Here is a 27,778-nt window from a genome sequence, read left to right as displayed (position 1 = left end):
GATAAAATACATGGAGGGGGAGAGTGGGATTGCTCCTATTCACTCATCCCCTGGTCTCTAGCTTTCATCTGAAGTGTGTATACCCCTGTGAGGTATACACATATAGTTGACACATATAGTTGGCATATGTGGGATTCATAGAACGTTAAAGGTCTGTTATACAATTTGCTTTCACACTGGTCCTGTGAAGTAGCCTATGCTGGGGCGTTGTGACATTCCCCCTGTTCAACATATTGACTAACGATAGTACTTGGGATTCATGCCATCGGCACAAATTCCGTGTGTTGAAAAAATGTTGCCAATTTGACCTACACTGGCAACGTTATTATGAAGTTAAAAAGTGACTATGGGTGCAAACCTATCCTGCACTGGAGCAAGCCAGCCAAGAGGCTTGTGCTGTATCCAGCGCAGGATAGGTGCCCAAAGTAGAACAGCCAGAGGTAAGGGGAAACTTTTCTCCTCATCTCCGGGCAAGCCATCTTTGCACCTATGGGTCTTGTTGGACTTGTGCCACCTTAGTCTTCTATGAGAGCACCTTCCACTCCCCACCTGGCCTCCCCTCCGCCCTGCCCCGGAACACCTCCCTCCCACCTCCTCCCTGCGCACCCCACACACCCCCACACACCCCTTGGCCGACGCAAGACTTGGAGCCTCCGTCAGCACAGAGGCTTATTCCAGCTTCCGCAGGCTGGTGTGCCTCTGCGTGCCAGCCTAGCCGACTCACGAGGAACCCTCCTGAGCCAGGGCAAGGGACTTGCACCATTCCAAGTGCAGCTCAGGATGATGCTGCACAATGAACAACACACTGCTTTTTTAATTTTTATATTGAATATATCTGAATTTAATTGCCTTTAACCCTTGCTAAGAATTTTGGATGCTCCCAGATGCCACTGAAATCTGAAGAAAATGGCACTATCACAGCACAATCCTAATTTGCACTAGAGCAGGTAGGCCAGATACCATGCACTGCATCCAGCGCAAGTTTGGACACAGAAGCAGAGCAACTCTAGGCAAGGGGAAAACCCTTACTCCATGTCGTGCTGCACTGGCGCCAATGGGTCTACTTGGATCTGTGCCACCTGACGAGGTGGCGTAGATACGAGCAGAATGGAATGGCCATGGGCCGATCCGGCATAATTGCTGGATCCTGGTCCTGCCTCCCACACCCCACTCACCCCAGGAATGCCCAGCACCCACCCTCCTTCTGCCCCGAAATGCCTTCTCCCCGTCTTCTCCCTGGCCTCCTCACACACACACCCCCGGAGCCCTGCGACAGCTGAGCTCGGCCAATGCAAACTTATTCTGCCAGGCCTGGATCTGGCGGGGAGGCCATTGCAACTCTTTGTGCTGGCCTCTCCAACTCCTGTTGGCACAAGTGACTTGTGCCGGTCTAACCCAGGGGTTAGGATTGCGCCCTTGGTCTCTTCCAAAAGACCTAGAAGGATACAAGGCTTCTCCTGCAGTGGTTCCCAACCCTTTTCACTTGCATATCCCTTGGCAGCCCATTTCCATAAATTGTACCCTTCCTATTAGCAAAATGTTGTAATTACTAATACAAGCCCTCATCTCCTCTATATGAAAGCCCAGACTTCATGTATTTATCACAGTGTTTTCTCTTTTTATCTGTTTGAAGAACAGAAGACTCTGCCTTTGCACTGTTTTGCACCAGAAGTGCACTGAGAAATTCTGGGTGATTGATCACTTTCTATATTATGTTTCAGCTTTTTTCTGTGCTGGTTTTCAATCACTGGTTCATAGATGAATTGATGACTAAAAACTAGCTATTGGTTGGGCTTTCGCAGCCAACTAGCCACCTTCCTTCCTGCCTTGCTGGCCCTGCAAAGCATTCTGGAGCATGACCTGCCTTTTTCTGCCATTATGCCATTCTTTTTCAAGTACCCCTAAAGGTCCTGTTGAGTGCCCCTGGGGGTACATGAACCCCAGGTTGCGAACCACTGTGCTACTGGTATGTTGTTTACAATGCATGGATAGTGTTTACAAAAAGGTGGTGAAGACCAGAATTTAAAAATAATAAAAATGTAGCTTATGATCTTTTACTATGTTTTAAATAAATTAGAGACTGTACAGTTCTTAGGTAACAATTAGTGGTAAGTTATTATTCAGGATCTGGCCTCGGGTAAAATCAGTCAAAACTATAGTCAGACACCCCCCTAAGTTTAAACCCAGACTTATCCGAGGGTCACAGAAAATACTCAAAATCTGCCCTCAGCTTATAGGCGAGTGACTGCGGTAGTACCTGGAAGACTACACAAGGGGTAGGAGAAAAAAAATCCTGGGCACTCTAAATTCCTCTCTTCTGTTTTTGAAACTTGTCTCACAATGCCACCTTGCAGAACAAATCGAGAAGTGAGGAAGTAATTTAACATTTGGGAATAAAGCAAGGATGTCTGCTCTTCTCTAGCTCTTTTATACTTGACCTTATTCACATCAAGCTGTTCAGTATTCTTTCTATACTCAGTTTTATCTTGATAAATGGTCGTATGTGGTGATAGGGATAGGAGGTGTGGTTCACCTCCCTCCTTTTCCTGGTATATGAATATAAGAATATGATATTGTGGGTTTTTAAGGAGTTTTTCTGTAAATTTTGTGCTGGGGGCCAAAAATGATAAAAACCGAGAAAAGTAGTGGAGACTCTTACACTTTGCCTTCATGCCCTTCACAATACACTATTTTAATTGGGGGAAGGAACCCTTTCTTTGAAAGCCAATGGAAAGATTTTTTCCCTCTTAATTAAAGTAGCAAGAGGGGAGGGTCAAACTGAATTGGAACAATGAGGGGTCAAAATTTTTCACACTGGACCCACTGACCTGGGGGACGTCAGGGGGGCAAATGCCCTAGGGCATCACACCTATGAGGCCTGTGGGGGCAGCACTACCGCCCACACTGCCATGCTGCCGCTGGCCCTCCAGAGCCCTTCTGAGTGCTGGAGAGGATCACAGAGTGGAGAATGCCATTCCCCCACTTACTGGTCGCCTACGAAACCTTACGCAGTGTCCTCTTGAAAGCCTTCTGAGGTCTTTGGAGGTTTTCTGATGAAAACCAGAAGTAATGTTTAAAAGCCCTCCAGAAGCCTCAGATGGCTTTCAAAGAACCTGAGGACACTACATAGGGCTCTGTAGGCGACCAGTAAGTGGGGGTACAGCATTCTCTGCTCTGTGATCCTGGCCCTGGGCAGCACATGGACTAAGATTGTAATTGCAAGGACTATATATTGGATTGGCCAAGGTATGAAGGACAATAACATTGGCTCTGCCCACTGACTTACTCCCACATAGGGCTAGCCTATATTCCCATAGTGATAACATGTCTGCAAATGCTACAGCCTACTGAATGACCAGCCTTTTGCTCCCTTGCAGTTTCGTCTTGTTGTGAAAACAGCATTGAAGTTGCTCCTTGTGTTTGTGGAATATACTGAATCTAATGCACCACTTCTCATCCAAGCAGTGCTCGCAGTAGATGAAAAGAGAGGTTAGTAATATTATGGTTATCTGTTGATACCTGTGTTTTGAAAGAAAAAGCCATGGGTTGTTAGGTTTGCTATCACAAACATGTGCTATAAAGACCAGTCTAAAGTCCTCCTCATCCATTTTGGCCCTTTTCAACCATATAATGCTAAACCATGTCTGAAGTTTGCATATATCCCTGCCTTGTCCTCACTCTTTTGCATGCAAAAGACGCTGCAAACCTTGTGATCTAAAAGCCCAATCCTGAGCTCAGCTTTCTGCCGGAGTGCACTGTCGCAAACATGCCATAAGGCACATCTGTGAAGCTTACCACCGGACCAGTGCCCGTGCTAGCCGGTGCTGGGCTAGTGCCACACAGGCACCCATCCTCCGCTGCTCAGCAGTCTCATGGACCACCGAGCCAAGGCACGGTGAGTGGAGGTGGGGAGGGGGGTGGGGAGGAGGCGTGATAGGGAGGCGGAGAGAGGGTGGGGAGGGGGCGTGACGGGGAGACAGGAGAAGGAGAAAGGGCGGGTGGGAGGCATGCTGGGGGAGGGAGGGAGGTGGGTCCCATGGAGCTCTGCTTGTCCATTCATGCAGGGCTCAGTGCCCAGCACGAACGCCTTTAGTTTACCAAAAGGTTGGCAGTAAAGTGAGTAGCCCCATTGCGGTGCTGCTTCCCTTACCCAGGAGAGAGGGATGAAAGTCCCCTTCTCTTGAGGCGCTGCCCGTGGCAGGCTGAGGCTCGCAGGATTGGGCTGTCAGCCATCCTAAAAATGAAAAAGAAAAGAATGCTCCCTGTGAAATACTTGGTTTTTTTGCTGAATTTCTTCAGTCTGGTTCAACAGACGAAGTAAAAGAAGAATTTGTAAAGAGCAAACAGTTGCAGGTAATACTTTTTGTTTCAGCTATGAAAAGGCTATGCTAGAAACATATTTAAAATCTTATACGTCTCCTATAGCAGAGTAGTAGGCAAGGGTTAGAAATGCGGTCCCTTTAAGCTGGATTTCAGTTAAAACATCCCTAAACCATCAAATGGTATACAAAAGAAACAAATACTGTTAGTCACAAGAAAGAGTGCTTTTCTTTCAGAATTGTTTGCTGGAGTAGTCACATGCCTTCCTTTTAGAGCAGCCATTTTCAGCCGCTTGACCATGCCACACTGGTGTGCCATGAATGGTCTGCAGGTGTGCCTTAGGAGTTTGGGGGAGGGTCATTTATTATTAGGGCCATTGGGGGGTGTGAGCCCCCCACCAATAGCATGGTGTTCCTTGTCAGTTGTCAAAAACCAGATGGTGTGCCTTGACAATTTTAGTACCTTGTCAGTGTGCCATGAGACAAAAAAGGTTGAAAATCACTGTTTTAGAGAATAGGAGCAATTCTTTCTTCCCATATTGTCTGTCTTAATTATTTCATAGCTCCCAAAAGTATGTTCCAGACTATTAACTATTACAGCACACACGGTATAATAATATTGTATTACCATTATGTCATGACTACATTGTACTTTACAGAGTAACAAAAGCAAACTGGGGAACTTGCAATCTGAATTTAGAACAGGGTGAAAGGTGACTAGATAATAATGAAGAGAAAAATGAAGAGGAAATTGAGAAAATGGCAAAGTAAACAGGCCCCAGAAAAATTAGTTTTTTACAGGTATTATTATTGACTAATTGCAGGTACAAGTCCAACCTATTTATACACAGATTTTTTATACACAGATTTGACTCAACACGAATGGCCCCTGCAAATGAGAAGGAATGTGCTGATCCCTGGAGAAGGGGAAAATGCACTGAATAGTCCTTTAACAATAGCCTCCTTAATGAGCAAGAGAGGGCAGCTGACTGACAATCCATCAATCCTTCTCTCCCCAGTGGACCCCTCCCTTCCCCCTAAGCAAGTGAAAGAAAGGTGATCCCTTTGCATTGGTGAAGGGAGGGACTGAGTGAAGCGCCTTTGTAAGCGCTTGGAGGAGGACTGATTGATGGATTGTCTTGTTAATGACTCTTATCTTACATCACAAAGGTCAGCAAGGCTATTTTTAAATCAGTGGAGCAAAGAAACTTTGTTTTTCAAATTGATTTGCTATAGTGTGTTTTTTGCCATCCACATGAGTGCTTGGAATGGAACCCTCACGAATAATTAGTCTCAACCTGTATTTCTATAATGTGACCACTATAGATTATTTATTTATTTATTTATTTATTTATTTATTTATTGGATTTGCAATCCACCTTTCTCCCTATAAGGGCACCCAAGGCAAATCAGATTATTCTCAAAAAGCTTGTACAATCCTTTGTACAGTATATAAGACCATTACAAAAGCTGCTGTGCCCATCTCTTTCCCCATTGTTCTACTAGCAGTCCACAAAAGTATATCTATTAACATTGACTGCATTTCTTCGACTAAGGGAAAGTTATGCATAATTCATAATACATGTTAGACTGCAATTCTGTATATACTTTCTCAATACAGTGGAACTTACTTCTGAGTAAATGTTATAGAACTAAGAGCCAGGATGGTATAGTGCAGTGGTTCTCAAACTTCTGGGGAGCTTTACTCCCAGGGTAAGTCTTTGCGGGGGAGGGGTCAAGGGCAACGACAAGATCTGCAGGATCGTGGTGCTAATGGGGTGGAAAGGGGTGCTTTTACCTACTGATGTGTGCCGGACATTGCAGGGGGAGCAGGGAGCTCTGCACAGAGAGTCTTAGAACTTTGGAAAAATGTGAGTGTTCACAATGAGGTAGTGCTTTGTGCTCATGTTTTTCCAAGGTTCTAAGATTCAGGGAGCCCTGTGGAGGGCTGCATGATGTGTGCAGGACCCTGCTTCTCCTGCAAGGTCCTGCACACATCAGTAGATAAAAGCACCCCCCTTCCATCCCTGTTAGTGACATGATCCTGGGGATCACATTGCTGCCCTCGCCCCTCCCCCGGCTCTTAAAGGGACCAGGGGAGTTTTACACAAGCTGGTGGGTTGCTTCCCACCAGTTTGAGAACAGCTGGTGTAGTGCAGTGTTTCTCAAACTGTGAGTCGGGACCCACTAGGTGGGTCAAGAGCCATTCAGATGAGTCCCCATTCATTTCAGTATTTTATTTTTAATACATTAGATTTGATGCTACCATGGTATGTGGCTGCATTTGGGGAAGTGTTGCAGATCTGTACTTTTAACAGGCTATTCTGTATATTTGCAATGGATATGTACAAGTTAGGCCTTGGTTAGCAAGTGGAGCCTGAACCAAACGAAGTCAGTAACGGAGAAGTGGCTAGCAGTTCCTAGCTGCAAGAATGTGAGTAAACAAACAAAAAAGATTGTTGTCTCTCCTTTGCTGGCCAGAAAGGACAGACAACCCATTGGAATGTTTAACACCTCAGTAGACTGAGGGGCGCTGGAAAGAAATGCAGCCATGGATCTCCAGTTGGAAGGGGTAAGAACTAGGAGGGCTAGCAACCAAGCCAATTCCGAGAAGGTTCTGTCCTCAAAAGTTTCTGATTGGACACCTCAGCACTATTAGCATAAGAAGTATAATATTGAGTGCCCCAAGGGGTGTGTGGCCGGTTCTTCTTGGGCAGAGTTTTTGGGTGCAAGACCCTGCACGCTGGAGCTCCGTTGTCCACCATGGGCATCTGGCCTCACAGGTAGCCTGGAGCTATAAGATCTACAAGAGAAGCTGACCCAGGTGAGAGTTAGGTATTAATAGAGATAGCCAGCTAGCTTTATTATTTTATTGCTGATATGTTTCCTAGATGTTTGTGCCTCTAAAATCTCTTTTACTAAGTTGTTTCATTGTCTGTTGGGGACAAAGGTTCAGAATCCTGCCTAGCCGTTCAGCAAGCTACCAAATGCTCATTGAGGTCTAGTAACTTGTGGACTGAAGCTTTAATTGGAGAAAGCGCTCAGTGCCTGCAAGGGATAGAATTAAGCCTAGAGGGTCTCAGTGTCCCTGGACTGAGGCACTGGCACATACAGGGTGGTGGCAGTACTACTGAGCAGAGGGACCTTGAGGGCTTTAGGGCTCGAGAACCAAGAACTCTGAGCACCCCAAACCCCCCTAAATTTACGAGAATATTCTTTTAACAATGATAGTGAATGGAACTTACTCCTGGTCAAGTGCGAGTGGGATTGCAGCCTAGGATTGTTAAAAATTTTCCTGCTTGATGATGTCACTTCTGGTCATGACATCCCTTCCAGTGGGTCCTGACAGATTCTCATTCTAAAAAGTGGGTCCCGGTGCTAAAAGTTTGAGAACCACTGGTGTAGTAGTTTGACAGTTGAACTTAGATTTGGAAGATTCAGGTTCAAATCCTCACTCAGGCAACATATTCTGATCTGATAAGGCTAGTGAATGCAAATATGCTATCCAAGACAGTGAAAAAGTATGGCATGGCATCAGATATACCGTGGTGGGAAGTAATCCATCTAATTGAAGGGACGCCTGCGTTGGCTCAATCATGTCGTGAGAATGGATGATGGGCGGATCCCAAAGGATCTCCTCTATGGAGAACTCATGCAAGGAAAGCGCCCTACAGGTAGACCACAGCTGCGATACAAGGACATCTGCAAGAGGGATCTGAAGGCCTTAGGGATGGACCTCAACAAGTGGGAAACCCTGGCCTCTGAGCAGTCCGCTTGGAGGCAGGCTGTGCAGCATGGCCTTTCCCAGTTTGAAGAGACACTTTGCCAGCAGTCTGAGGCAAAGAGGCAAAGAAGGAAGGCCCATAGCCAGGGAGACAGACCAGGGACAGACTGCACTTGCTCCCGGTGTGGAAGGGATTGTCACTCCTGGATTGGCCTTTTCAGCCACACTAGACACTGTGCCAGAACCACCTTTCAGAGCGCGATACCATAGTCTTTCGAGACTGAAGGTTGCCAATACAAAAAAAAATTGAAGGGAAATAGTATATATGGTATCTCAAGGTACAGGTTTGGCTCTTTGTTACTCCATAAAACATTGTACACATTGTTGATTTCATGTAAATAATAAAAAACAGCACTTTATTGTCTTGATCCCACCTCCTTGACAACAGTCTTTCCTTAATGCAGCTTTCTAAGAAATGATTTCTGAGCTATCGCTAATCAACTGCTTCAGATCTGAACATTGTCTCTCTCAGCTGAACATCATCTTGGACCGACATGATCATTTATTTATATTATAGTTTTTACCATAAACACAGATGTTGTCCCTACATTCACTATGGGTGCAATCCTGTCTTGCGCTGGAACAGGCAAACCAGAGGCTTGTGGTCCAGTGCGAGATAGGGCTCCTGAGGTGGCACAAGTCGGAGGAGAGCGGAGCTGCTTGAAGTCACTCCATGCTGCTCAGGGAATGGGGTTGGAATCCAGCATAACTGCCAGGTCCCAGCCCCACCTTCCGCTCCCTGTCCACCTGCCCCCAGGACGACCCACCAGCTGCCCTGGTTGGGAATGCCTGTGCTGGAGGGGTTGCAACCCCCGGTTGGAAAACTCTGCTCTAAAAGATTCCTTGGCTGAACTTTAGTTTATCATTTCAAGCATGTCCTCTTTTCCTCAAATTTTCTTGGTGATTTAAGCATTGTGACATGCTTCTTCTACCAAAAAAAAAGTAATCCAGAATGACTGGGCTTGAAGGACATGGGGTGAGTGTTGCTATTATAGTTCAGTACTTTCTCACGTTATATATAAACGCATAACTCTGATAAAGAGAAATGTTTTCAAAAACTGAGTGCTTCATATTTTTGATACTTTTGTTGCACATTCTTTCCTGCATTGTAACAGTTTCATGTATATGTTTCAGTGAAACTTGGCTATGTGAGATAAAAAGAACAAACAAACCAAGCAACAGTTTTGATTTCTTTTTCAGTGGGTAACTTGGGAACACAAAAGGAAGATGCAAGGTTTAAGCAGAAAAAGACAGATATGTAAATAGTTCTGATTTTCTCCTGCTGAGGAATAGTTATGCAGTTGTCACTCCATTGTTGGTTATATGTCAAAATTGTCATATACTGTATATCATCAAACATATATAGTTTGAGTTTTGGTAAACAATTTGAGGTAGTGCTCTGATGGAAGTGAGAGGAAAATGTTGTGGAAGCATTTCTCCATTTTAAATCAGCACCTTCTAAATGGTGTTGCAGAATCCAAGGGCACATTTAAACAAGCTCAGTGTGAAAGCAAAAATGAAGAAAGTGGGACAAAGTGGGTGCTTACTGGTGTAGGCTGAAAGTAGAATGAATAGCTCATACTGGTTTCAGTAGAGATAGTAGGTATCCAGCTAGTCCTTTCCTGAATTTATCTCCAGATGCCTGAAGAAATATCTGCTTACCCCCTTCAAAAACTGCTTGGGAGTCTAGAAGCTTCTTAAACTTACCAAAATTTGGCTGTTCATGGTTTTAGGTCAGTGGAGAACAGAACATCTGTTCATGGTTTTAGATCAGTGGAGGCACTCTCCTCATGGCTGGTGAGACTTCCCCACCCATCTCTGTGTCCTCATTTGGCCTTGCGGGCATCTCCACAGCTAAAGAGATTGTTGTTCTGGCTGCTCACAAACCCATTGTCCCCTCAACCACACTTGGCAATGTCACAGGAAGTGGTGCTGTAGCTGCTGTGGATTTAACCAGGTTGAAGTACTAAAGTAGCCCATGCTTCAGAGAGCAGGGCATGGCCATCTGTTTGGGTCTGTGGAAACAGGTTAAGTCTAGACCTGGATATACTTCCATACATTACAGGCCACATTTTTAATGGTAACTTTGCAGGCTCACATACTGTTTTGCAGGCCACAGACTCAATGTTGTAGAACAGGGGTATCAAACTCATTTCATACAGCGTGCTAAATAGCATTCATGATGCCTGCTGCAGGCCAGAAAGGATGCCATAAAGCAGAAAGTGATGTCATAAGCAGGTCATGACCAGAAATAAGCACTCTTTTCTAACTTAGGAATTCATTAGCTGCAAATTTCAGAAGATAAAATATTTGATCATATTTTCAAGATATGGGAGAGCCCAATTATCATGCAGGCCACCCTTTCAGCAATGACACCTCAGCACAACTGAGCAGCTGAGAGCAGCTATGGTGGTGCTGGGAGAGCCCAAGGGCCTGATAAAGTACTTCCAGGGGCCACAACTGGCCCACTGGCCTTATGTTTGACACCCCTTTTCTGGAAAACTTTAGATGTGAAGAAGCCCTCTCTTAGAAGACTGGTAGTTCTGTTAGCTGACACATATTTCTGTCACACGACATGAGTTAAAGCAGTTTCTAAGCCAGTGGTATGAGTACCACCAGTGGTACTTGACGTGGTGTCACTGTCAGGGTTCCCCTCCTCCCACAGGTCCCCAACTTACCCAGGGAGAAGACTTCTGGGCCAGAGGATCAGGGAGGAAGCTGGTGGAACATGGGGCCACCTCCCATACGCTGCCTGGGCACTCCTGTGGGCGGCAAAGCGCAGCGGAGGAACACGGCGCACCAAACCCCCCCCCGCTCCCCCCTCCGCCCTGGAGGAGAGAGATAGAACACAGGCTGTTTGGCTGCCCCTCCCCCATCTCAGGGGAGAAGGGGAGCGCTCCCCCGCCCAGCCAGCCGGGACTTGCCTTGCCGGGCAGGACACCTGGCTATAACATTAGGAGCCCGCAACTGGACCTCCCAACTTCGGCTGCAGAGCTGCAGGACCCAGGTGGGCAGGACCAGCCCACCCCCCATAGGTAGAGACCAGGGCAGAGGCAGCAGCCTCCCCAGCCATCTCCGGATCAACCCTGGCAGTTCCAGGTGAGAGAAGGTGGGAGGGAGACAGAGGGAGAAGGATGAGGAGTTGTGGTAGTCCCAGGGGAGGGCAGTCCTAGAGACACACCCTTTTTGTGCCACCCCTTTGAGGGAAGGGGAGGGGCCTGCCCTACATAAACCAGGAGACCAGGCAGTTGGGAGAGTAGGCAGGAGGACCCAGCTCCTGATCCAGGCAAAAGCTGCCAACCCAGAAAGGGGGAGCCAGGTAACACAACCCCCCCCCTTTGCTTCTGGTGAACTCATCTGAGGCCTCCATGAGGGGGCCCCCCTCGGAAAGGCCATGCGGGCCGGCTCCTCCCCCCACAGGAAGCCCTCACAGTCATGTTACTGGCAAGTTTTTACAAATGATATGAGGGTATGTTAAACCCAGGATTGCGCCACCCAGGGGGGCTGCAGGGGCTTGGGTGCACTTACCCAAGCCTCCTGCAGCCACCCCAGGCTGTGGGGAGTCCGGTGCGACCTGCAGCAGGGCTCCCCGCAGCAGTGAAAGTAAATGCGGAGCGATCGTGCCCCTCCTCCGCTAAAGCTAAAGTCTGTTGGCAGTTCCAGTGCCTGAGGAAAACTGTGGCCTCTGAGGAAGCTCACCAAAGCTGTGGGTGAAGTGTCAGGTTTCAGTTTTTAGGTTTTAGTTTTTAGCTTCTTGTTCTAGTTCTACTTTTTATTTGATGTTTAGTTTTCTGTTTTAATCCTTGGTTATTTTAGCTTCAAGTGTGGTTTTGGTTTTCAGTTTTTTAGAGTTTTTAGCTTGGTTTTAGTTTTTATTTTCAGTTTTTTAGTTGTTGTTTTTAGTTTTCAGTTTTAACTTAGTTTTAGTGTGGTGATAGTTAGCCCCTCCTTCAGGTTTGATTTAGGCTCATTAGGTTAAAAAAAAAAAGCTAGACTATGACACCCAGCCCAAAAAACTATTTGTACTTCTATTGGCAGTGCTCTGACTCTAGATTTTGAGGAACCCTCAAGTAATTTATCATCCAAGACCTCCCTTCTCCAGTGGACCCTCACCTTCACTACCTTCTGCTTGCTCATTACAGTTGGCGGTCCTTAACCTTGGATTCAACACCCACAGATTTGACTCAAGGTGGGTGTCGAGCCTGCATCTGGAGGGCCTCAAGGACCTCTTGGACACAACCAGAAATGCTTTCCTGTCATGTCCAGGAGGCATTCTGAGGTACTGGGAGGTCATGTGTGGCCTTCTTGTGCCTTAGAAGGCCTCCTGGAGACTTTGGAGAGGCACTTCCAGTTGCCAGCATGGCTGCCTCTGCAGATTTAATTATCAGCAGAATTTGGTATCCCCGGGGGTTCTGGAAACCAAGGATACTGTAGATACTGCAGGCCTACTGTATATACAGCAGTGCTTCCCAGACTTTTATAGAATCAGGATCCACTTTCATAACCCACTAAACTAAAAAAAATATAGATAAATATTTTATTTAATAATGATTAATGATCACCGCAAACACTCACCTATAAGTCAGTCTCACAGTTAAGTCGAGGACAGGTTTTTGTACCAAAATCATGGAATTTTCTATGACCCTTGAATAAATCAGGGGTTAAACTTAAGGGGGTGTCGGACTATAGATTTGTCTGAATATTACCCAAGGCAAGATCCTGAAAAATAACCTACCAGTATTGTTACCTAAGAACTGTACAGGATCTAATCTATTAAAAAAAATAGTAAAAGATCATATTTTTATTCTTTAACTTTTTAAATTCTGATCTTCACAACCTTTTTGTAAACACTATCAGAGTAAGTGCATTGTAAACAACATACCGGTAGAACAGTGGTTCCCAACCTGGGGTACATGTACCCCTAAGGGCACTTGAGAGGACCTTTAGGGGTGCTTGAAAAGAATTGAATAATAATAATAAATAATAATAAAACTTTATTTTTATCCCACCCTTCTCCCTAACGGGACCCAGGGCGGCTAACAACATATTAAAAAACAGATTTTTAAAAACATTAATACAAGCAAATAAAAACATTTAAAAACACACACTACAGAGGCCATAAAAACAGTAGTCAGATTAAAAGAGTAAAAGAGCAGATCACCGAGGAATCAAGCCTGTAAAACTAAAAGATGTATAAAAAAGTTAAGAAGGCCAGAAATCAGAATAATGGCAGAAAAAGGCAAGTAGTGCTCCAAAACAGCAAGGGAGGTAGTTAGTTAGCTGTGAAAGCCCCACCAGTAGCTAATTTTGATGATCAATTCATATCTGAATCAGTGATTGAAAACTAGCACAGCGAAAAAGCTGAAACATAACATGGAAAGTGATCAGTCACCAAGAATTTCTCAGGACACTTCTGGTGCAGAACAGTGTAAAGCCAGAGTCTTCTGTTCTTCAAACAGAAAAAAAGAGAAAATACTGTGATGAATACATAAAGTTTGGGTTTTCATATGGAGGAGATGAGGGCTTATAATAATGTTAATTACAGACATTTAACTAATATGAGGGGTACAGTTTATGGAAATGGGCTGTCAAGGGGCATGCAAGTGAAAAAGGTTGGGAACCACTTCAAGAGAACCATGAATCAAATCCTTCTTTAAGGTGCTTGATGTGTTAAGCCAGAGGCTCAACATATAAAATACAACTTATAACACATAGCTGGGCAGTTGCATGCCTACCATAGAGTGAGATGGGGCAAAAGCCCCAGGCACCAGCCACTAGGATCCTGCAGAAGCTTCTCTGAGGCTCCCGCCAGGGGCGGTAACTGTACTTCCGTTTTGCCGAAAGCACAGTTTATAGCGCTGGGGAACCTCCTAGAGGTTTCTCCAGCGTGGGTGGAGCTTGCATGAGGCTCCATGAGTAGGGGGGGTGGATTTCTGCCCGGTGGGCGGCAATAACCTGCGGGGGGCGCCATTGCGGAGCTTTGCCCTGGGAGCAGGGCTGCAGAGGTCCACAGCTGCAGCTGGGAGTGTGCAATTCAATGGTGCACTGAACTGTAGCCTGGGACTCTGTTTCAAATGGAAACGAGTATTACATCCTGGTGTTTAAAAAAACAGACCTGCAAAATGTAAGCATTTGCAAAACAGCTGCAGCAAGTTCTGTAAACTTAGAGAAGGAGGCTGGCTTCAATTCAGTGGAATTCAGTGTAAGTCTGAGGAGCAGTGAAAAAGTTAACTTTGGCTGCAGTTTTCCAGGAGTTGCCTTGGAAATTAATGGCCTCTAATTATCTCTACATTGCCAGTGCCACTTGAAAAACAGCCTCTCCAGAGTTGAAAAGCTCTATCCCCTGAGCAACCTCAGAAATAGGTGAGGTGATTATCTAAGCTTGATTTCTTGGCAAAAATTTCTCACCCTGTAGGCAAGTATCTATGGTAATTAATAATAATCAGGGCCTTGTGCACCTGAACCTGCTAGAGACCTCACATATAGTATGTGTGTGTAGACAGTTGCTAGAAATGTCTTCTAGAAATGGAGTTCAAGGACTGTTTCTTTACAGTCATTCCAGGGTACACATTAGGGTGAACTGGAGAGCAAGATGTGCAATTAGGGACTGTTAGACAGACAGTAATGCTGAAACAGGGTTCACGCGTGATCTACGGCATGCCAATTACTAGAGAAAATTGGAAAATGTAACATTTTAATTTTGGGGTATGAAGATTAGCATTCCAGCTAACAATTTTCTTCTGCAAACTGGGCAAAGGTGCTTGCAAAAAAATTTTTATGTTAAAAAAATTCTCCAGGACCCACCAAAAATTGGCTCGCAACCCACTGGTGGTTCCTGACCCACAGTTTGGGAAATATTGATATAGACTAGTTAGCAGTGTTTCTCAACCAGTAGTACTCATAGCACCAGTGGTACTTGAGGTGTTGTCTAGTGGTACTCATAGGTCTCCAGACCCCTACTGCCTGGCAGCAAGACCAGCAACACAATGCAACAAGCAGCAGTAGGAGGCAGGCAGAGCTCCAGGGTACACTATGTCTGCTTGAAAAAGCCCTCCCATCCACCCTGAGCCTCTCATCTGTGTTTGTTGCATTGCATCTGGCCTCTTTATCCGGAAGTACCTGGTGACATCATTGCCTGTTACTTCTGGTGGAACTTCCAGTAGGTGGAAGCAGTGATTCAGTGGGGGACAAATGTTGAGAAACACTGATATAGAGGGATGGCAAACATAAGTTTTTGACACTGCCTCTTGGTGACAGCTGGGATGGACCTTATCTCTACTGTCACCCGGAGGGAGAGGACAGGCAGTGGCTGCTATTGTTCCTCTCTCTTGTTCCTGCCCATGCATTATATAGACCCAAGGAAGAGGACAGGAGAGGTGACCAGATAGGTAGCAATGCTGGAAAGCAGTAGCAGAGGACAGAGGATTGTCAGTGGTTGAACCTTTTTCAGAAATATGAATCTCAAGAGTTTCCTCACCATATGGACTCTGAACACCAGTGCTGCTTATTGAAATATATTTCCAAATAAATATGCATAGGATCAGACCATGAAGTGATCATACTTAAGAAGAAACTGAACTACTATTTCTTTGGGGGGGGGGGTTATTTGAAAACATAGGTCTGGATCTGGACTTGCTGAGGTGGATCAGCGATGGGGAGGCCATGAAGGATGTGGCACAGTTTGGGCCAAAGATCTCTTGGCAGTTTCAGTGGCTGCTGAACTACAGGCTAGCCTGGTGGCACTGGCACACTTATTTGATTGCCCAGTAGGAGCCAGGCCTCTCTGCTTGCTGGACCTTCTCGCACCAGCTAAGTCCCCAGCAGGGGAAGTAGTCCCACTATTACTGGGGGTCACAGGACAGCCCTGTGATTGACACGGGGATTGGGAAGGGATCTGAAGAAGCAATAGAAGCTTGCAGATACCCAAGCAAAGATTCTTTAAGGCCCAGCAAGGCTGGATTAGAGGGGTGTATGTGTGGAAGTGGGTAATGAGTGAAGCCCAAACAGCTTTCAAAAACAGCTAAAGAAGTCAAAGATTATGGCAGTACAGTGGAGGCTGAGAGACAGGAGGAGGCCCTGGAGAGAAGGTGGCCAATCCTGGCCCCAGGAAGAGACTCCTCAACCTTCCCTGAGGAAGAGGAGGAAAAGAGTGCTGACCTAACCCCTCCCTGGAGGTCACTCTGAGGCCCAGCACGAAAGGAGGAGGAAAGGTATATCAGGGCTCCAATCCCAACAGCCCTTGGAAAGACCAAGTCAATCCCTCCGTGTGTCTTTGCCATGCCTGGTCCAGTCCTGTAGCCTGTTTCCCCACCACTGGGGTGGGGCCAGTCAAGAGGGCACTCACAACTTAACTAATTTATATCCTTCATTTCTATGACTTAGGCCCAAATCCTAACCCACTTTCCAGCACTGGCATACCTGTGCCAATGGGACGTGTGCTGCATCCTGCAGTTGGGGGGGCACTCATGGAGGCCTCTTCAAAGTAAGGGGATGTTTGTTTCCTTACCTCAGAGCTGCATTGCCCTTATGTCGGTGCTAGAAAGTGGATTAGAATTGTGCCCTCAGGGCCCAGTCTTATCCAATGTTCCAGCACTGATGCACCTGTGCCAACAGGGTGTGCACTGTATCCTGCAGTGGGAAGGCTTCCTCAGGGTAAGGGAACATTTGTTCTGCATTGCCGGTGCATTGGTGCTGGAAAGTTGGATAGGATGAAGAAATGTGTAACCAGAAGAGGACGGCACAGTAAGTACAGCAGGCTCTGCAAATTCCTGTGTAAGCTTCTCCTCCCTGTCACCATCGGAGCCCTTCGGGGCAGCGATGCCAATACGCAGGTGCTTGCTGATTGGAAGGGCCCTTAAATCTTTAGGGTGGTTTACAGAAGTATGTGAATGAAATTGTTAATTTCCACAAGGATGAGCAGATTTCCATCTTACAGCTCATGTTTATTCAGGTGAGCCATTCTAGCTTGGTTGCAGTGAGAATCCTCACAGAAAGCTTCAATGAAACTGCCTTGGTTGCTTGTCAATGTCTACACCAGTTTTGGTTGTCTCAGAACCAGTAACACTGTCTCTGCCTGAGTAGAATAAGTGCAAGCCCACCCTGGATATATGTCAAATCCAGGAGCAGAATAAATAGCAGTGCTTGCGGTAGAAGGACAGGGCTTCTTCAGCCAGAGTTCTTTCTATGAAACTAGGTGGCTTTTGTTATTTTTCTGCTAAGTTTTTTTTCTCCACAATGGTAACAAGTAATATGTTTTGCATCAATGTTGAAAAGCTCTTTGTGATGTTATGTTATTTGATCCACCTTCCTAATAGTTCTTGCTTTCTTTTTAGGCCTCAAGCCATGGTCCAATGTCATGGAGATCCTGGAGGAAAAGGATGGCATTGACACAGAACTCCTTGTTTATGCAATGACCCTAGTGAACAAGGTTTGTTTTCACTGATCTATTATTCAGATGTATGGGACACCCCTCATGCCATTAAGGTTGCAGTTGAAAGCCAACTTAAAAGGCTTTAGAAATAATACAACAAATTCTAAAAGCCCTAGGGTACATGCATAATAGCTTCCTTTTCCATGAATGTTCCAATTTCACTTCCCTCTTCCACATCCCAAGTCTAGGATGTTTATTGGCTTACAGGTATGTGAGCATTCCTGTAATCTGGGTGCTTATGCAAAACTCAGAATGATTGAAGAAAGTAACTTGCAGTCACTACCACCCATACTCGTTTCTACCCTGTTTATAGGCACCGTGTAGTAAGGTTGCAAGGCTTGGGGGCTGAGGTAACTGGTAGTATCAGATTTCCTTGATCAGCAGCTAATTTTACAGGTGTGTCAAGACCCAAAGATAGGATGCAAAATGGTTCACCCAGGCCATGCCCAGAATGAGCCTACCAACAAATTCCATTTTCCATCCTTTCTTCCATACACTTGACCCTGAATTAGCAGTTGAACAAGTCAGCTGGTACTTCTCAAGGCCTGATTCAGCCTTTAGTTGATTATCTCTAATCTATATGAAGAAAAATTGCCTACAGCTCTTGTTTACAATCTGAGTCATAAATATTATTCTATATCAGATGTGGCCAACCTTTCAACGTTAGGGCTCCTGGACTTTTAACAATTGAGTAGAATTTCAGCAGGTGCAGCTTGTTGTCTTTACCTGCTGAAATTCCCTCCTCTACACAATTGTTAAAGGTCCAGGAGTTCTAACATTGAAAGGTTGGCCAACCCTACTCTATTCTCAGCTCTTTCAGGTCTTCTGCGAAATATCCAGGGAGAAATCCAAATACATCTCTTTGACAACCTTATAATCTTGACGCAGGAATTTATGCAAACTAATCCATAATTCTCGTACCTAGAAGGAAACCCCTTTGAATTCAGTGGAACATACGTCCTAAATTTGTAGAATTGCAGTCGTACAGCCCTGTCACTTACACATGTTCAAAGGGAGTTAAGTGTTCCTAAAACTGAAATGTTGCAGCCCAATCCTGCTGGGCTATACCTTTGGAATGCACATTCTGATGGTGCACTGTGCTTTATTATGGTTGCAAAGCGTGAACTGGGCCACAAGTGGCTGCAGCCACATGCCAGCAGCCACCAAAGAAGCCCTGGAACCAGTTGATGGCTCAATCCTAACCAACTCTCCAGCACCGGTGCAACTGCAATGCAGCCTCAAGGTAAGGGAACAAAAGTTTCCATACCTTGAGGAGGCCTCTGTGACTGCCTCCCCACCCCTGGATGCAGTACACACCCCATGGGCACTGCTGCACCAGCACTGAAAAATTGGATAGAATTGGGCCCTAAGTCATCTCTGAGTGTGGGCAGAATGGGGCAGAGATCAGAGCTTGGAGGGTGTGTGTTGAGGCTAGGAAGGAGGGAGTATCAGTGGCAATTGCTCCATCGATATCCTATCATCATTTCCTGACCTTGGTCCACCCACCGAGGTCCACCGAGGTCCCAGCAAAATAACTAGTGCAAATCTGAGTAGATCCATCAGACCACAGAGGCCTGCCCACGGGCAAGGGAACAAGTGTGGACAGTTGAGTATGTTCTTCACACTCTCTCTCAAGTAAGTGATCCTTAAGTTCATTCCTTTATTTAAATCAGCAGACGCCAAACCCCGGCCCATGAACCAGATCTGGTGCCTGGAAAAGTCTTCCCCTTTCTGCCTGCTGCTTACTATTCTGCCTCTTGTATTTCAAGCTGATCTTCTCAGAAAGTCATGCCAGGCAGGTGCTTCTGCTGCCCGTCACACCAGCAGGCTCTGTGCTCCTATTTCAAGGCAGAAGCAGCTGCACAGAGCAACCTTCTGAGGAGATTGGCTTGGAAGATAACAGGCAGCAGTGTAGAATGGTAAGTGCTGTACATGACGAGGAAGGATTTTTCATGACACAGAAGTTCATGGTTTGGAGACTGCTGGTTTAAATCATTGGAAGCTGTCATACTGAGTCAGACCACTATCAATACTGTCTACACTGACTGGCAGTGGCTCTGTAGGATTTCAGATTGGGGACTTTCCCAGCTCTACGTGGAGATGTCAGAGACTGAACCAAGATCTTCTGCTGGCAAAGCAGGTGCTCTTTCCTCCCCATTTTCTCCTTACCTCAAGTAATTTGTTGAATTCTCTGTCACACTGTATTATTTCTTCTTTTTAATTAGAATCAAACAGCTCACCACTGACAAATGTCTATCAACTTTAGTTTAATTCCTTTCCTAATAAGAGATGGCAATGCTTTGCTTTTCTTCTCCCCAGACATTGTCAGGCTTGCCAGACCAGGATTCCTTCTATGATGTTGTTGACTGTCTGGAAGAGCTGGGGATCGAAACTATTTCCCAGAGACACTTGAACAAAAAAGGAGCAGACTTGGATTTAATAGAGCAATTCAACATTTATGAGGTAACAGAACATGTTGTATGCATCTTGCAGCTTGGTTGTACTTCAAAGTTGAGGAGGGGTGTGGGAAACTTGGTAACATTGGCTTTTTTATTTTTATTTTAAAAGTCAAGTATTTGGTTATGTGTTCCATATATTCATGTTTGTTAATAGTAAGATGGACATTGTACTAGACATGGTTGTTAATGCTCCAAGTTAAAACAATGAGCAATCCAATTCTATCTTGTGCTATCACTTCCCCTTACCTCGTGTCGCGCAGCAGTGTCCCAAATGGGACTACTTAGATCTGCGCCACCTGGCACAGATTCGAGTGGCCTGGTGCTAGGGTGGGACACCTGGGAGGGGGGTTAGGATCCAACTTAAGTGCTGGATCCTGGCACCATCACCCCTCCTGGGCCTGGCCCACCCACAGGTCCACCCTCCCCCATTCCAGAATACTCCCATTCCACCCTCTCCCCCCAGATCCCTGTGAACTCACGTGTCTGCTGGTGCAGCAGGGCTGGATCCAGCCTCCCAACTCTTGAGGTGGTGCAAAAGTTCCTTACAGCACATTTGCAACAGAGCCAGCACAAGGGAGACCTGCACTGACCTAAGGTGCTGTCCTATGCACACTTTCCTGGGAGTAAGTTCTGGTTTCAGTGATACTTATTTCTGAGTAGACATGCAGGGGACTGTGCTGTATGTTTATTGAGCCCTTTGTATGACTCTTGTCTCCAATGAAAACTCTTCTCAGACTTATAGTTTCATATCCAAAATGCATAAATGTCCTTTCTACATGAAAAATCATCCAGTACTCAGTAAAGATTCAGTTTAGAAATGCTCTCTGTATGGTATGTTATTCTCCATACTGATGACCTAGTAGTGAGTCCCCCTTCGTGAGTTTAGTCTGAATCACTTCCTGTGCTCTGCAGAGCTCACCACTTACCTGTAACCCTTGGTTAAGGCTACAAAGCACTGTAATTGACATCCCAATTCAATTCTGGATTGGTATGTCAGGGGAGGGATTTAGAGGCAACAGTGCTTCTTGCCCATAAGGCTGCTAGAGCACATAGAGCAGCAGCGGGAGCAGTAAGGGTCAGAACCCAGTGGAGGGGGGGTGAACCTGGGTGCAAAAGGGGAAGGAATGGGGACAGGGAGGCTGTAGGAAGGGGTAAATCCAGCAGCAATGGCACACACCAGGTCCTATGCCCTAGCCTCCCTGCTCCCTTTCTCTCCTTGGACTTGTGAAGGTCCAAGGAGACCCATTGTGGAATAGAAAGCTTACAGAGGGGTAAAGGACTTTAAATCTCCTTTCCTCTCCAAAACCTCCCTATCATTCCACCCCTGACTGGATACAGAGCACTCCTGCACAAGTGGGGGTGGGGTTAGAATTGGGTTCTCGATTATAGATCTCTGCCACCAGAATCTTTCCTATTTCCTTCAGAATCAATTCTGTTTCCTTTCTCCCATATCTCTCCTTTTCTTCCTTTCTCTTCCCATTATCACAAAGTCCTCAGTTCTTCAGCCCCAGATCCGCCTGGGTAAGCCTCCTGATTTCTCTAAGTTCCTTTCCCCCTCTTTGCTTGTACCATCACCCACCTCTTTTTCTCTTCTTTTTATATAAGAAACTGCTTAGTCATACGAAACATTGCATTGCTTTTTATTTTTGACTTTTGACGAACCACCAGCCTCCCAGTGGTGCTGATCCAGCACAGACTCACGCTGGGCTAGCTCCAGCGCTGAGCTAAACCCCACAAACTTGCCTTACAGCAGCAAACCCCCACCTACTGGCTGCAAAGACCAAAGAAGAACCAGTCTTGGCTGCAGTGAGCGAAGAGGGTTGGAACTTACAGGAACTGGGATCTATTGAAAATCTTCACAGCATTCTCATTCATTCGTTTCAGATGACATTGAGACATGAGGACAGAGATGACAATAGCAAACCCCCACCTATTGGCTGCAAAGACCGAAGAAGAGCCAGTCTTGGTTGCAGTGAGCGAAGAGGGTTGGAACGTAGGAGGAGCCGGAGGCATTCTATCCAGTGTCACAAAAGCTCTTTATCAGCCCCTGCCAGCCCCTGCTCTCAGGCAAGCCCCAACTTCATCTGTGACCATGGAAAGGGCTTTGAAGATCTCAGTGAGAAGTGAGTGCAAGATATGGAAGACATTCCTGGTTTGCCATTGTGTTCTCTCTTTGCTTGCTTGTGGTTGATTGAGATCATGCAATATTCCTCCTTCATCCTTTCCACTGCTTCTAATGGAAATTCCACTATTATTTTATTTATACCTTTTAACATAAACAGAAATGATTCTCACACTTTATGTTTTATTTGCTATATTGTTCATTCCTTTTTCAAGTGCATGCAAGTGGCAAGAAATCAACTAGTATACCTAATTGGTCATAAGAAGCTAGGGAAACTTTCCTGCATTCGGTTGTTATAGGGAGAATGTCCCTGTTTCAAATTTCTGCTTAGTAATGAATTTCCTTGGTGAGCCAGTTACTATCTCTCAGCCTAACCTACTTCACAGGGTTGTTGTGAGAATAAGAGGGAAGAGAAAGAATGCATGCCTCTGTAAGCTCCTTGGAGGAAAAGTAAAATAAGTATTAAATGAGGGCAGAGGAGGTCTTGTGGCCTGATAGAGTAACAAAAAAATCTCACAGAAGAGCAACCTTCTACAAGGTCGCCTCAATGAAGTTGCCTCAATGAAAGGTGTGGTCTTAGTTGCTATATGTCTCACAAAACTGAATAGATCAGTAGTTCGCAAACTGATGGGTCACAGCTCACCAGCCCAAGAATCACTGCCCCTTTCCCCTTAAGGAGCAGGTGAGTGGGAATGTTGTGGTGTGATCCTCAGGATCACACCACTACCGGGGAATGAGAAGCTTTTTCTTTAACTTATCCCCCCTGCACTGGCCTCCTGGAGGTGTAGGGAGCCCCGTGGAGCCCTCTGCAGGGCTCCCTGCATCTTGGAATGTTAAAAAAATGTAATCGTGACCCACTTCCTAGTTGCAATCGCGAAATTGGAAGTGGGTCACGATAGCAATTTTTGAACTTTCTGAGACGTGGGGAGACCTGCAGAGGTTCCACTGGGCTCCCACATGCCCAGGAGGCCAGCATAAGGGTGGTAATTTGAAGAAAAATTCCCTCAATCCCTGGCAGTGGCACGAGCCTGAGGATTGTGCCGTTGCCTTCCCCCCCCCCCCACAAAGACTTAGTGGTTCAAAAACTGTACTCGAGACTTTGGGATCCACTGGAATGGATAGTTCTTTTCATCTTCTTTCCATTTATTTTCCAGTTCCACATGAGTAACTTCACCACATTCATACCTACGTACATACCAAGGAATCCCTGTCTTTGCCAGTGAATGTACAAGAAACTCCACTGATTCTTGCACATTACTTGAGTGTCATGCCTTAAATTTTGCATCCATCCAACATAACCCTCATTAGGATTTTTTCTTTCAAAATTTATGGCAGAAACTCTTCCAGGTTTCAGAATCTAAACTGAAGACATTTTACAGGACTAACCCAAGTGAGAAAGCATGGCTCTCAATCTAACCATCCTTTGTATGCTATTTCTCTTATTAAATAGGCTGATTTAAAAATAAAATAAAAAGCTTTGCACTGTTTGTAAAACCTCTACAAAAATCTCTCCCAAACAAGACACTTAGTAATTTTCTTAAAAAGCAGCATACCACTTCTGTGTGGGCATAATACCACCACAGAGAATCCTGGGAGATTGTAGTGCCTTGAGCTGTTAAATCAAGAGCAGAAATGCTCTGTAATAATCACAGCCTTCCAATTGTTCATCAGGATCTTATTCATGGCCTTTCCAACTAGGTTTGTGCATATATACTCATCAACAAACTTCCGCCAAACCTTGCTGTCTGATGGGTGTACCTGTAGAATGCACAAGTATTTTGCATGACACTTTGAGAAATAAAAGCAAAACTGGGTGGGGAGGGGAGGAAAGGGAGAGGGAGGCTGTGGGAGGGGGTGGATCTGGGGGAATGGCACCTACCAGACCCTATCCCCCTTTTCTGCAACCTCCTCAGTTGTTAACATAAGATCATGTGGTAGTTCACATGCAGTTATCCTGCTCCAATCCAATTTCCCAGTGCAGTGTTTCTCAAACTGTGGGTTGAAACCCACTAGGTGGGTTGCGAGCCAATTTCAGGTGGGTCCCCATTTATTTCAATGTTTTATTTTTAATATATTAGGCGATGCTACCATAGTAAGTGACTGCATTTGGGGAAATGTTACAGACCTGTACTTTTAAAAAGCTACTATGTATATTCTTTTAACAATGATAGTAAATGGGACTTACTCATGGGTAAGCGTTGGTAGGATTGCAGCCTAGGATTGTTAAAAATTTTCCTGCTTGATGATGTCACTTCTGGTCATGACATCACTTCTGGTGGGTCCTGACACATTCTCATTCTAAAAAGTGCATCCCAGTGCTAAATGTGTGAGAACTACTGCCCCAGTGAGTAGTAGAGACTTCAAGAAAAACGTGCAAGAGTGCCCCACCCATTCAGAGCACTCTGTGCATAGACCGTGTGTCCTCAGGAGGAGGCAGATTGTGTTGAAATTAGATTGTCAATTTGCCTGTGTTCTAAAGTTTAGGCAGTAAATTATGGACTGCAGTAATTAAACAGAAAGTGGAATTACAGTAATAAATTCATGACAGAAGCAGGCAACCTTGGAAAGAAATTGAAGTGGTACCTACCATGACTTATAAAATCTTGTGTTTGATGGAGCATTTTTCGTTTTCTGTTTGGTCTCCTGCAAGGAGTGCCATGGAGAGGAAAAATGGATCGCACACCAGTGTGCCACAAATGGTCTGCAGGTGTGCTGCGGGAGTTTGAGAAAAGGTCATTTATTAGTAGGGCCATTGGGGGATGTGGGCCCCCACCAATAGCATGGTATGCCTTGCCACTTGTCAAAGACAGATGGTGTGCCTTGTAAATTTCAGCACCTTGTTAGTGTGCCGTGAGTTGAAAAAGACTGAAAATAACTGAATTAGATCATTCCAAGCTGAAGTGTAATAATCAACCAAATTAATAAATGCGTTAATATGGTACAATTTTAAAAACCCAGTGAACAATTTAAAAAAAAAAATGAGATTTATTTTAAAATGAGACGTAATTCCTCCAATTTACTCTTGAAACCATATAAAATTGTGTTAGGAACAGGACTGTAGTCACTGCCGAGTACTGCTTGCCCAATTATTTTGGAGGAGGAGGAGCAGTGATGTCACCAAGGGCCACATTCCAGTTCCTCTTCCTTCCTAGTCATTTTCTCCTCAGTCCTGCTTCCCTGTCTTTGAAAAGGCAAATGCTGTTCCTAGGATGCAGTGACGTTGCTAGGGGGGTGTGGGTGGTGCGGGCCACACTGGGTGATGCGCACAGTGGGGGTGACATGGACTGGGAGGTGATGCTCTAAAATCGCTGTGGTTAAGAACAATAGCGCCATTTTATATACTGTTGGATGTGGAATCTACAGTGGAATGCAATGAAAAAAAAGCCGAAGTGCAATATTTCCTTTCTATCAAAAGTTATGGCCAAAAATCCAGATAAGAAAAAATGCATGGAGCCCTATGGAAAATGAAACTGAGCCATATCGCGCATTTACTCACGAGTAGGTGAACTTGCTTTGGAAAGGGCAGGCCGAGAGGAATCCAATGATACCAGAATGGTTCTGACTCAATGAATGCAGCCCCAAGAAAAGCACCTGAGAAGGAGGTCCCTTCCTCCAAGTAGATGAATGTATTGAGCCTTATGGAAAGCGAAACTAAGCCACATGGCTGCGTTTACTCATGAGTAAGCAAACGTGCCTTGGCTCCTGGTGAGGTCAGGCAAAGGGGAATATGAGGCCACCAGAAAGGTCCCAATCTGATGAATGTGGAGCTCAATAAATGCTCCAGAAGGCAGCCCCCGCACCCCCCCCCCCACTAAAAAGGATAAAAACAGAAGCTTCAGCAGTTAAGGTGGACTTTTCTTTTCTAGACTTGCAAAACCAGGTGAATCCTGACAGTGATCTGGTTGTAACAGTAGTTAAATTGAATTGGGCACTGGGTAGGGCTGAAAACCCTACTGATTTTTGGTGGGGTGGGGGTATTGAGGCAGGCTACAGAGAAAATTCACTTAGTGGAACAGGGCTGGCTTCCCCTTATTTTTCTTTGTTTTACTTTAATTATTTATACTTATTTATTTTAATTTGCTTGATGATGTCACGTCTGGCTGTGACATCACTTTTGGTGGGTCCTGGACAGATTGTCATTCTAAAACGTGGGTCCTGGTGCTAAAAGTTTGAGAACTGCTACAATAAGGTGTTGGAGGGGGGTGACACCCTGGAGGGGGGGTGACACCACTAGTGACCAAAATAACTAAAATAATAGTTTGGAGGAATAATACCATCATGTTACATATCATTCAATATAAACTGAATTCATGCAGAGTTCAGTGAAGCAAACCACATTGAAATATCTATGTTCTATCAAAAGGTACAGCCAAAAAACCAGTGGCGGTGGGGCAATAGTACATTTTCATACCCATCACCTGGGGTATTACCCCGCCCACTGAATGGGAGTGACACACTGGCCTCCCACACCGGGTGACACGAACCCTAGTGATGCTACTGCCAGGATGAAAGAAGAAAATAAGAGAGAGCAGCAGAGACAGCATATTTCAAAAATCTTTGCATAGCCTTTACAAAATCAAGTCGCTCCATTGCAGAGCTACTTGCCTTAACCGGAAGAAAGGTTTGAAAGTCCCCTTCCCCTGAGGAGCCTCTGGCAGCTGCCCTGTTGTGTGCAGGATGCCATGGAAGCCTCTCTCTCTCTCTCTCTCTCTCTCTCTCTCTCTCTCTCTCTCTCTCTCTCTGCTACTTTTAACCCCTGACACTCTTGTGATAACTTAGAGCCCAATCCTGAGCTCTTACCGTCGGTCCTCCAGCAGCGCTGAGTGTGACAAACATGCCATAAGGCATGTCTGCAGCCCTCAGCACCAGTTCAGTGTCGGTGCTAGCTCAGTTGGGCTAGTGCCAGTGGATTGCTACTTCTCCACTGCCACCCAAACTGCTGGGCAGTGAAGAAGTAGGGCGTGGGGAGAGGCGGGGAGCAGCTGTGCAGGGGGAGGGAGTGGGGCAGGAGGGAGGCAGGACCAAAGGAGCTCTGGTCCTCTGTATCCAGAGCCCTTTGGTTGGGCCGTGGGCCCGACATGTAGGCTCTTGATTCTATAAGGGTTGCCCCAAAATCAAGTAGCTCCATTGCAGGGCTACTTGCCTTACCCAGAAGAAAGGGTCGAAAGTCCCCTTCCCCTGAGGAGCCGCTGGTGGCTGCCCTGTTGAGTACAGGATGCCATGGCAGCCTTTTCAGCACTGCGGCAGTCCTGGTGCCACAAGCAGCTCAGGATTGGGCTGTTAGTATCCTAAAGGTTTCTGAATCATGTGCTTACAATAGTTCTGCCTTTTATCTAGCATCTTTTTAGAATCTAGCATCTTTTTAGAAAAAGTCACAAGGCAACCCAGACAAGGACTTGTGGGTATTTGTAGTCACTATGACCTAAAGTTCCCTAAGGTCATAATTGAAATTGAACTAATATATCCTTTCTGTCAGTAGTTTTTGAACTTTTTAGTTCCATGGCCCACTTCATTCTCCATGGTGGGTCACACTGCAATGCTTCCTGTAGTGCTGTAGTATCTTATTAGGAGCCCCTGAAGGCCACTTTTGGGTTGCACCAGGTTTGCAATCCACCCCTTTAGCCTCTGTGATCCTTAGAATGCACTACAGAAGTGACTTCTAAT

At 45.6% G+C, this 27,778-nt stretch overlaps 1 protein-coding gene across 4 annotated transcripts in view; it reads left to right on the top strand.

The window, feature by feature from the left end:
• Nucleotides 1-27,778, top strand: part of FHOD3 (formin homology 2 domain containing 3) — a 309,925-nt gene that overhangs the window by 151,733 nt on the left and 130,414 nt on the right. For all 4 annotated transcript variants that reach the window (XM_066626842.1, XM_066626844.1, XM_066626843.1 and 1 more), the window contains exons 7-10: nt 3,378-3,489; nt 17,436-17,530; nt 19,853-19,996; nt 21,877-22,115. In XM_066626842.1, the coding sequence (XP_066482939.1) occupies nt 3,378-3,489; nt 17,436-17,530; nt 19,853-19,996; nt 21,877-22,115 (590 nt within the window). The remainder of the gene's footprint in view (nt 1-3,377; nt 3,490-17,435; nt 17,531-19,852; nt 19,997-21,876; nt 22,116-27,778) is intronic.

This window comes from Tiliqua scincoides, chromosome 5, assembly GCF_035046505.1.
Source record: "Tiliqua scincoides isolate rTilSci1 chromosome 5, rTilSci1.hap2, whole genome shotgun sequence".
Taxonomy (NCBI): Eukaryota; Metazoa; Chordata; class Lepidosauria; order Squamata; family Scincidae; genus Tiliqua; species Tiliqua scincoides.
Note: the sequence above shows the minus strand (reverse complement) of the source record. Positions and strands in the feature narration are given on the sequence as shown.